Genomic DNA, 11,182 nt, shown 5'->3' with positions numbered 1-11,182 from the left:
CACATAATGGGGGGCTGGGTGTGCTTAGTGAAAACTTTCAGTGGGTCTTTTGTTTTTAAAACAATACATTTATGAAAGAAAGTTTTGTCCAGGCTTCATTAGCCTGGGCCTCCTGCTGTGGGGGTGAATAGAAATGACATTTAAAACAATTACTTGAGCAGAAACCAGCTGCCAATCACTCTTACAGGGGAAGGATTCCAATTAATAACCCTCTCCTAATCCCCTCGTTTCACCTCCTACGCCCCTTCAGCTTTGTCCACCTCTCCCTCCCTGTCTTTCTCCTCTTCCACTCTCCTCTCTGAGCTGGAGTGCATGGTGTCTGAACTCAGCTGGTGAACGCTCTTTGCACCGGCTGCCTTTATTCAGTTTGCACTTTATTGGAGTGTCTATGCCAGGACTGTTTTCTACATAGATAAATGATCCAAGAGAGATGCAAGGTAAGCAAAGCTGGATGAGTGACTGCGAGCAGAGCACGTTGCGGATCTGGGAAGAGTGAAGTTGGAGACTGAGCTGCTGAGAGGAAGAGGTGGAGCACTGCCATCAGCAACTTTAACAGTTAACGTTAACTACTTCTAAAAGGTAAGCTCTTGTTTTATGGCTGCCATACTTTTCAACAACAATGAACTTTTACTGTGTTGTGGAGCTGTCCAAAAAAGCATGGTGTGCACACATGGTGTGTAAATATCAGGATTTACTGAACAAACACATGCTGCTGCTAAAACTAAGGTATTTTTTAATCAAAACTCCACAAACTCCTGCTCCTCTGTGTATATCTGCTCTTTTTCTCCCATGTCTGTAGATTTATTTCTATTGCATAGCAGAAGCTATGGCCAAAATCTTCAATCCTATTTTAAGCAATTTCATATCTCGATAAAGATTATATCACTATATAGCATGTTTTCTGGTATTTCATTTGATTAAATAGTCAATGTTAAATCATCACATGGTAAAGCCTTTTTTAAATTCTGCTAGTATTTTCCTTTAAGAATTTAACTGCAAAATCGATTCAAGAGAAATTTTAGAGGAAAAATAAAAAATAATACAAAAAATAAAATAATAATCCACATATATGCATCAGATTTTCTCACCAAATGTATGTTAGCATGTGTTTGTTATGTTTAGTTTAGATGTAATTGTGTATCACAATCTCTCAATATGTGATTTCATCATGATCGTGATTCCATTGAAAGATGATGAATGAATTATCGCCCAGTAGAACTCAAGCAATAGATAAATTAATGAAGAATCAATACTGTGCACATCTCTTCCTATTGCCATTCAATTCACTTTACTTTAATTACTTACTCTACTTAAATTTATATAAATTAACATCATGTGATGTACTGCATATCTGCATATCCCAGAAGTAGCATTTTGATTATTTTTTTATTCCCTCTTTTTTGCACACATATATCTTCCAACACATAAATCCTATTTATTCTTCAGCAACATGAATGACTTCCATCATTGTATAACCTGTGAATGAACTCTGCAGACATCACACTTGTAGTTCCTTGATGTGGTTTGTTGCTCTTTAAAGATTTGGATCCTTTGCTCCAGTTACAATCCATACTATAGTATTGACACCAATAACAGTAAAAAAAAAAAAAAAGTACACTTTTTATTTCATTTTATTCCAACAGAGAGACTTTAATTCGCACAAATGGATCTGGTTTGTTGTTTATTTATTCATGATATGCTGCCTTTCTTTTATATAAAAATTGAAAAGTTGAATGTAGATTTAAGATGTTGCAATTAGTTTATATTCATAATCAACTCTGTATTAGAGCTGCAGAGAGTTGGCATGGGCCATATGGAGGAAATCAAATATCACAATATTTTTTTTATCATAAAATGCCTCAATATTAATTGTAGGGTACTTTCAGAAAGTATTCGCACAATTACATTTTTGATCAACAATTATCAGTAATGTGGTTATCATAACTAAGTAAATAATAGCTAAAACAGTTTCTGTAATGCCGCCTTTAAAATCAAGAACACTTTTGTCACATTAGAATCTAAAATCCAAGATGTGAAAAAGTAAGAGGAGTGGATTAAGAAGTAACTTGTGTCATTAGTGTCCATCAGCACAGTCCTCAGCAGAGACTCTGGCCCCCCCGTGAGCTGCAGAGGATAAGCAGGTTTAGATGGATGTACAAAGGGGCATTTAAGGTAGCCAAATGATCTCGGCCCCACTCCTGTACCTGCAGTCCTTCAATTTAACCCTTTTCCTCTCATTGCAGTGCACAGACGCTCGGATGCATTTATCACTGGATACCATGAGCATGGTGGACGACAGCTGCCTCTCACCCAGCAACTTCCACGAACTGGGGAAAGGTGGGGGCATCGCTGTGGGGGGCCGCGTCCACAGCATCGACGTCATTCTGGGTTTCAGTAAAGACCAGGACCCCCTGCTCAGCCCTGCTGGGGCCCCACGACCCCATAAAGTGGACATAGACGGCCTGGCAGAGCCCGGGAGGCAGCAGGAGCCCTCAGCACACCCGACATACAGCGGGCACCTTTCCACACTGAGAAACGGCAGCACAGAGCAGCAGCAGCAGCAGTACCATGGTGAGTCACGCTGCTGCTGATCAGTTTCTACAGTCTTCACCTTTAAGCATGGCCGGATTATGAGACAAGTGGCCCCTGGGCACAGACATAAAAAAAAAGCCCCACAACATAAGAGCAAGACACACTTTCTAATTGTTTAGCCCCTTTTTGTTCTTGTTTTGTGTTTCTTTGTAGCCATTATGTGTCTTTTTGTAGTTGTTTTTTTGCTGTTTTGTTATTGTTTTTATTCTTTTTGTAGTTTTCTTTGTCAGTGGTTGTTTTGCCCCTTTTTGTAGTTGTTTTTCTTCCTCTTTGTAGTTGCTTTATGTTTCTTTGTGGTTGTTTTGAGCCTCTTTCAGTCACATTTTGGAGGCGAAGGCCAGGAGGTGGGGCCTAATACTTTTGGTCCCTGAGCCTGTGCCTGTTCTTTAATCCATCCATGACCTTAAGAGCCCAACTGCACACAACCTTAAGTGCAGATCTTGCTTCAAAGTTTGTTATTAAGGTGAAAGTTTATGAATAATCTGATCTTTTGCTTTTAAACCATATGAGGATATTGATCAAACAGCAGCATCTCTGGTCTGTGAAGGAGTTCAGCTTTTCAGAGAGAAGAAGATTGATTTTGCTGCCCTGAAGTTAGAATATTGAAGCCTGTGAGCAAACATAATAAATCCTGACTATAAAGTTTGCTGGCCACCGACACAGATTGTGGTTCAAACTTCTTCAAGAGCCAGAATCAACTTGTGAACTTGTGAAAAACATCAAAGCCTAAATATGATTTTATACCTGTAACACTGAAGTTTTCACAAGATAAGGAAGCATATGAAACAGCATGTACACCAGTTTCAAGTTTATTAGCATGTACTGAAACCAGTGAAGGAAAGAAACTAAGTACATTTACTAAAGTTCTGCACTTAGGTTCAATGTTGCTTTGTACTTTACTTGAATATTTTAATGTTAGCTACTTCTACTCCACTACATTTTAGAGGGAAATATTCTACTTTTTACTGCACACGTTTATTTGACACAGTTACTAATTACTTTTTTTCATACAAAGACACATGATATGCTCAAATGATATGATACATTAATCTACCCAGTCATATACAAAGCATCTAAAATTGACTCCACATAGATGAATTACATTAAAATGTTCATTGGTGTCATTAGTGATTAAAAAGAAGCTAGTTTAAGTAATGTTTGAATTTAAGAATTGCTTGTAATGGATTTTTTTTTTGTATTTCTACTTTTATTTAACTAAAGGTTCTAAATATTTCTTCCAACACTGTTTAAAAGACATATTACTAATATGTATATCTTAAAAAACTGTTTCTGACAGTATATAAATAGCCACTTTTAGGAAACAAAAACATCCACAAAACTTTTATTACTATAATTTTAAGTACAAGTTTACAAACTGCAATGGCAGATGTTAATAAACCAAAAAATGGAGCATCATTTTTGTTTGACAGAGGCAACCAATAATTAGAAATATAATTTGAGTTAGGTACCACTGCATCTTGGTGCAGAATATCTGTGCTGTTTGCTTCCTTTTAAAAGCATTCACTTTGCCACCGGGAGCCTGTTGCATTAACTGTGTGGAGTGTGTGGGCTGAGATTGAGAGATAAATCACAGGACAAGATGGTGCAGGGGGTTTATGTCCCCAAGCCCAATCCCATCCCCTTGTGGAATTCCCCTAATCTTCTCTTCTGTGCAGATTAGATTGTACAGTAGTTTATTCGGGTGTTATTGTTATCGTTCAGCCTCAGAATCAAATTCATCACGTTTAATCTGAAGCTATTTTCACTCAAGGATCTGGCAGGTGGTTGGTGGTTTTGTGGCAGAAACAAAAAACATTTGTGTTGGGGATGGATATATTGTCAGTCGCTGAATCCAGGCGGACACTCATTTTTCTTGATTAACGTACATCAACACCAATGACATCACTCTTTTGTATGTAACTACCCTGTGAAGTCAGCCCCGTTCCTCGTGAATGAGCAACGTTTTTATGTTTGGTGTCAGTCGGCCCCCTCCTCTCTGAGCTGAGATGTTCTGCTGGCTGATAAACAGTGGGCAGCCTTCAGACCAGTGGCTGTGATGGGCTGACAGACCAGGAGCTGGTCACTGAACCAGACCTGACCTCTGCCTTTGTCAGAGCCTGGCCTTTGTCATAGCTGCTTAATGAGAGGTGGATAAATGAACCACTAAAAATCCTGCTTTGCCTTTGCCTCTGCTCCCGTTTGCCAGTTGAAAGACCACAACGACCCCTCCTCCGTTAACTCCATCAACACGTCTGAGTCACAGAAACATGCTCACAATCACAATTGTGTAATGTCAGTTATAATGAAGCAGTGACAGGTGGAAGGCAAAGTTTTGGAAAAAGGTCAAATACAGACTACAAACTATAACATCAAACTGATAGCTAAGGGTACATTTTAAAAAAACGTAAATAAAAACAGCTGTCATCCACGTTCTTGTAGTGTCGTGATGAATTTTCCTGCTGAATATCCCAAATCTGCATCTTCCCTTGAGCTTTACAGCAACTGTCTGTAAATCTGCTGCTTTTTAGCTGCAGCAGGCAACACTTTTTTTTATTGAATAGGTCAATGTTGATTTTTGGTTTCACACCTGATGTGTACAGCCCAACCCCAATCTCATCCATGTACAGACTTTTATTAAAAACATTTTTGTTATATGTCAGGAAGAAACGTGATACTTTTCCCCAGAAGCGTAATTGACAATGCAGTTTAGTTGCATGAGAACATCTCAGATGGACACAGTTAGCTGTTAGCTGGTGAACATCGTGGAGCAATTAGCAGCTAAAGAGAGCTATATTTTCCTCAGGGGTTGGTAGAGACCAAAAACAGAGCAAAAGGGGAATTTACATGCAGTGGATTTACATTTGCCAGGTGGACATAAACATTGTGTAAATCAGCCACTGTTTGCTGACTATTGACTTAAAAAGTTAATGTTGTGTTCACAACTTGTGTCCACTTGTGAACATCAATATACTGAAGAAAACACCATAATTTGAGTGAATAATTTGAAAAAAAAAGTACACAAACCAAGTATTTTTTGTTTAACAATATACTGTATGAGTTATTATATTTTAAATTGAAATGGCATTAAGAATATTTTTGCTAAAAAAGTTATTAAAAGTCATCTTTGTTTAATTCAATTACTTACTTGGTAGATTCAGCCAACAGTCTTGACAGAGTTAAAGACTTCCCTGTTCTCTGTGAAATGTTTTCTGTTATCACTGGTGCTGAAAATGAGATGAGATATTATGGAAGATTAGGAATGAAGCAACTGAAAGGAAATTGTTTATGTTTTGTTTATGTTTTGTTTGGTGAGAGGTGAAGTAAAATCATTGTAGTGACAACAGCAGCTTGTCAGTGGCTGGTGCTAAAAAAAGACATAGACATTTCCATGTTATTGTGGTTATTCCTTTAATTATAATCCTCTTTACAGTGACATTTAACAAGCAGTTTTGCAGTCCACTGGCCGTGCTAAATAATGTCTTATATTTCAATGGAAATTACAATCAGGTTTACAGATCAGTGCATAATAAGAAAGGGAACACTCTTGTTTCCAAACATCTTTCTGAGGATAGCTTACTTTTGGAGAAGATCAACACTGCAAACAACTTTTCTAAATCCGATTAGGAATGTTTTCGAGCTTCATTGAAGTTCTGGGGATTGCTTGCTTCACTGACCTACAGTAGCCTATTGTTGCAAGTGTCAAATGAATGTCTGCTCTACTGGAAAGTGGGCACTACATTCTTCATTTCAGCTTACCACCCTGCTTTGCTTTTTTTCCATCAAAATTTTAGTTTTAGTAACATATTGTAATGATAACCACAACTTTCAGAACTCCTGGAACTGATTTTTCTCATGTGCTGATGTACAGATACCGGCTTATTCACAAACAAGTGTGACGAGGAGCTGAGTGAACTGAGGAAGAGTGTAGAAGAGAGTGACGAAGGCAAATCTCCAGAGCCGTGCAAGGACGATCAGCCCAAAAAGAAGCACAGGCGCAACCGCACCACCTTCACCACCTACCAGCTGCACGAGCTGGAGCGTGCCTTTGAGAAGTCCCACTACCCGGACGTGTACAGCCGCGAAGAGCTCGCCATGAAGGTGAACCTCCCAGAGGTCCGAGTTCAGGTAGGAGGAACCAAAACATCACCACATGAGTCTATAGTTAGAATTATTAAATACATTCATAAATTAAATGATTAAAGTGTATAAGGTCTTTATGATATGAGTATATAAAGGCTCAACAATGTTATTGTCTATGACAGTGTTTACATTTGGTGCTGAACTCAGCAGTTGTTGTTTTTTAACTCAAGAATGTATCAAAATTATTGAAATTACCTTCAAAATATCACAGTAAGACACCAAGACCTTTAAGAACAACATATCAAAACCCATGCTGGAATTTGGGTTTAAAAAACTTTTGCAATTCTTTTTATTTCTGCAAAAATTGCATTTGTCTGTGATTGGATGGGGAGCACTTCTGTTTTTTAAACTGGTGAGAATCCCCCTTTTTGTCCTGATACCTAGGAAAGTCATACATCCTCTGAATGCTCTAGGTCTCTAGTTTTGTTGTAAAATTTCATGAGGCTGTGATTATCCTAGAGGTCACAACAGGTCATTTTATATAGAGAGGTTTCAGAAAAGAAAAAATGGCAAAGATATTTTGTCTGTTTACAAAAGTAAATATTCATGTTTTTTAATGTTTTGTCCATTGTTTCATCTTGTGTTGGGCCACTCCTTAAGTGGATTAATCAGATAGCCACATCACAAGCCTTACCTGACCTTAAGAGTTAAATTGGTCAGTTTCCAAATGCTGAGGTGCTCTCGAGGGCAGCAGCACAAACACGCCAAGCGTTTGACCTTTGGCTTGTCAGTACTGAGGTGAGGAGATTGTACTAAATAGTTATGCAAGCAGGGTGTGTGTTTCCAAGTGTTGCAACACATCATGATAGAGTCTTCTGAGGACAAGAAGGTGCAGTCTTTAAACCGGACGTTGGCTTCTTAGAGGAACAAAAGGGCTGAGGACAAAATGATAAGATAAGACAAAACAGTAGCTCAAGAATAAATAAGCAAATGAAAAAAGTGCCCAATTAAAATATAATAAGAAAAGAAAACACAATAACTAAAAAATACAATAAAATAAACAGCTATATACATTATATACAGAATTTTAAAAAGACGTAAATACAAATAAAATATTAAGAAATAAATATAACACCTACATAGATACAAGGAAAAAAGAAAAAGATAAGAAAAATATAAAAAGAAAAGAAAATATTAATATACGCTATGTATTAAATAAAAACTAGACAGAAATAAAAAAAATATAGCTATATACGCCTTTCACTTACTCAGAATTGTCTATGATGGATAATTGTACTAATGATACTGTAATATAATTGTAAAATACACGTGTGTAGCATATAGAGAATAAAAACCAAACCCGCTGTGAAAGAATGTGTAGACCTTGTTGGTGTAAGCTAGTTTTAAATAGCTTTACTTTTAACAATGTTTCTGTGAGTGCTGCACTAGAAATACTTGTTTATTTTTTTTACATTTTCAATTAATGTTGATAACTATATACTTGAAGGAGCATAATTGTATGTAAATCACATGTAACTGCAAGTCTAATGGGGAAAAAATCTGCAGACTGACACCGAAGAACAAATCCATTTATCCAAATGTATTTTGTCCTCCAGGTCTGGTTCCAGAACCGCAGAGCTAAATGGCGTCGGCAGGAAAAAATGGATGCCAGCACCATGAAGCTCCACGACTCACCCATGCTTTCCTTTAACCGCCCGGCACCGGTACACACCAGCATGGGTCCCATGACCAACTCCCTCCCTTTGGACCCCTGGCTGTCTTCTCCCCTGTCCAGCGCCACGCCGGTCCACAGCATCCCAGGCTTCATGGGTCCAGCTCAAGGCCTCCAGCCCAGCTACCCCAGCCACAGCTTCCTCAACTCCACTCCTCATCCTCCTCATCCTCACTCTCACCCTCATCCGTCCATGGGCCAAGGGATGCAGAGTATGGCTCCCCCTCCCTACCAGTGCACAGCACCGTACCCGGATAAATACCCTCTGGAGGATGTGGACCAGCGCAGCTCCAGTATCGCTGCTCTGAGAATGAAAGCAAAGGAACACATCCAGTCTATGGACAAGACCTGGCATCCCATGTGACTAACAAACCTGGCAGTCCATGTTACTGACACTGGGAAAGGCTGACGTTGAAGGTTTTTTTGGGAGTTCAGGGTAACAGACATTTGGGTAAAATGTTGGAAGATATGTCAGTGACTTGTCTGATAGCCACTGAGCAAAGGAGACGGATTTTGAACTGTGAAGACGGAGGATTTTAGGACTTCCTTTGGACCTTTTAAAAATTATTTTTCTTCATCTCAAGGACTTGAAGTAAACTCCACAGTCTTGTTGAATTGTTAATTTCAAACCAACAGTTACCAGACATCTGTTCTCCCTCAGATGTTAAAGTGTACAGTGTTGCTTTGGGTGCTGCTGTAAAAGCAAATTCCTTCTTGGTGACTACTGCACCCCAGGAGTAAGGAAGTGTCTTTCCTTATCAACCACATTTTATAACAAACCCTCATCTAATGTAATCTCTATGCAGACAGGCTTCCCTCTGGATGAATGCAGAGTCCCATGCATGTTCATGAACAGCTTGTCCTGTGATACAGGCAGGTTCACAAAGGTCACAAATGTCCTTTGAACATAAGAAATGGCAAAAATATTTTTTAATGCTGAAAGATGTTTAGGGCAAGACACTACAGATTAATAAAAGTTTTAACTAATATCAGTTTCATACTGATATATATCTGGTTGATAACTAATATTAAGGCAATTATTTTACAATAAATTTATGTTAAAATATGCAAATTATGCAACATTATCTAATGCTAACGTTAGCTGAATTTAGAAATCTAGAGACACAAACAGATACATGTATGTGTTGGATGTTTTCTTCGAACTAGTCTGAAAGAAGACATGTTACGGAAGCAAAATGGCCCAAAATCTCAAAATTGACTAGTGCATTAAAAATGTCTTTGTAGTGTCTCACCTTAAATGTGAAAGCTGTCTGTGAACAGGGAATTAAGCTAACATGAATATCACCCAAATATGGGGATTATTGTTGTTCTCATCACTTTTCTGTCCAGCATCAAAAGTTGAGTTGGACAAAACATCCTACATGCAGCTGTTCATTATTTCCTTTCCCCCATTTTTTCTCCAAGTTTATGTTTTTACTAATTAATCCAATTGTCGCAATTTCATGGGTCAGCTAATCAGAGTCTCAGAGTACTTTGTGGATGAAAGTCCAGTCTCAGTTTAATGTGAGAACAGCTTTTAAAAAATCAAGGCAGCATCTCTGACTGTGACTGTTAAATGCACGTCTCACTAATCTGTTGATTTACAAAAAGATGTGTTACTAGCTTTCAGCTGAACGCCTAATGATAGTATGTTGCTACTTACTGGCTGCCCAGTTTAGATATTTGTTGCTTAGATAACTTGGAATAACTGGAGGAAACTGTAATCGTGGTTTCAAATATACGGGAAGAGGAGAGTCTCTCGCTGTAAAATAATTATTTACTAGAGTCAGAGATGTCATGGCACCTTCAGAGCAGACCACGGCTGAGAATATACCAAAAATAATTCTGCACAGTTATAATATATTTCTGATTTGTGCTGAGATGCTTTAAAGAAGGAAGAGGGGAGAAAGACAGGGAGGCAAGAGAGCAGAGTAACCCTCTTTTTGCTTGAGTGGCTGTTGGAGGAGAAAACCTGTTGGCAGCTCAGTGTTGGGTGGCTGCGTGTACGTGCAGGGCAGCAGAAAGAGCCCTGTGTGATGCGTCACCCCACATAGTTTAGTCTTTGTTCGGCACAATTGATCCAAGTGTATCCTCTTTGTCTGAAATTGAAGGGGTGGAGGGGGACGGTTTCAGGCTGCACTAAATAGGCCCCTGTAACCATTTTTTTCATGGAAGTTTTTTTTTTCTTTCTCAATCAAAGGAGGAGAAACATGGATTGTAGCTGCTACGGTCATTAGTGACACAATATTGGTCTTTTCCCATCTGTTACAGAGTCAAGCTCTAATTGTCTTAAAGGTAGAGAAATCTAACCACAATGTGTTTCATATGAACAGTAGAGCTTCACAGATTTGTATTTGAGACATCTGAAGTGGTCGTTTGCAAAATATAGTTGCTTTTGTGCAGTCCAAGCAAAGTCAATCAAACTGCTGTTGGGTTGCTTTTTTACTTTTCCTAAGTCATTTATTTTTAGTGAGCTCCTAAGGAAAAATGCATCACAATGTTAGTTTACACTTTGTTTGTTTGTTTTTTGCAAATTAACTCTTTATTGGAGCATCTAACATGAGTGAATATGTTCAGACGGAAAACTTTTTTTTACTTTGTTACGGAACAAGAGGAAGAGGAAATTGTTCATCTTAAAGTGCAATTTAAGATTTTTTGTTAATGTTTTTTTATTTTAAAAAGGAGACAAATTTTACCCCTAAGTACCTATTGTTATTGGTTGTGATATTTCATCTTAATATGATAAGAAAGTTGTGCTGACAGCGAATCATACACTGA

The 11,182-nt window shown here is 38.3% G+C and overlaps 1 protein-coding gene across 1 annotated transcript; it reads left to right on the top strand.

Moving 5' to 3' along the window:
- Positions 1–2,258: 2,258 nt before the first annotated feature.
- rx1 (retinal homeobox gene 1) lies at positions 2,259–8,777 on the top strand. Its single transcript, XM_059341617.1, has 3 exons — positions 2,259–2,571; positions 6,461–6,717; positions 8,289–8,777. The coding sequence occupies exons 1-3, from the start codon at positions 2,259–2,261 to the stop codon at positions 8,766–8,768; spliced, it is 1,050 nt and encodes a 349-aa protein (XP_059197600.1). The 3' UTR covers positions 8,769–8,777.
- Positions 8,778–11,182: the final 2,405 nt, after the last annotated feature.

This window comes from Centropristis striata, chromosome 9, assembly GCF_030273125.1.
Source record: "Centropristis striata isolate RG_2023a ecotype Rhode Island chromosome 9, C.striata_1.0, whole genome shotgun sequence".
In the NCBI taxonomy this organism is placed as follows: domain Eukaryota; kingdom Metazoa; phylum Chordata; class Actinopteri; order Perciformes; family Serranidae; genus Centropristis; species Centropristis striata.
Note: the sequence above shows the minus strand (reverse complement) of the source record. Positions and strands in the feature narration are given on the sequence as shown.

Bases quoted from the DNA above. Each gene is read 5' to 3' on its own strand.
- rx1 (XM_059341617.1), top strand. From the start codon at position 2,259: ATGCATTTATCACTGGATACCATGAGCATGGTGGACGACAGCTGCCTC. The intron at 2,572-6,460 runs GTGAGTCACGCT...GCTGATGTACAG, and splicing joins GCAGCAGCAGCAGTACCATG to ATACCGGCTTATTCACAAAC. The intron at 6,718-8,288 runs GTAGGAGGAACC...TTTGTCCTCCAG, and splicing joins TCCCAGAGGTCCGAGTTCAG to GTCTGGTTCCAGAACCGCAG.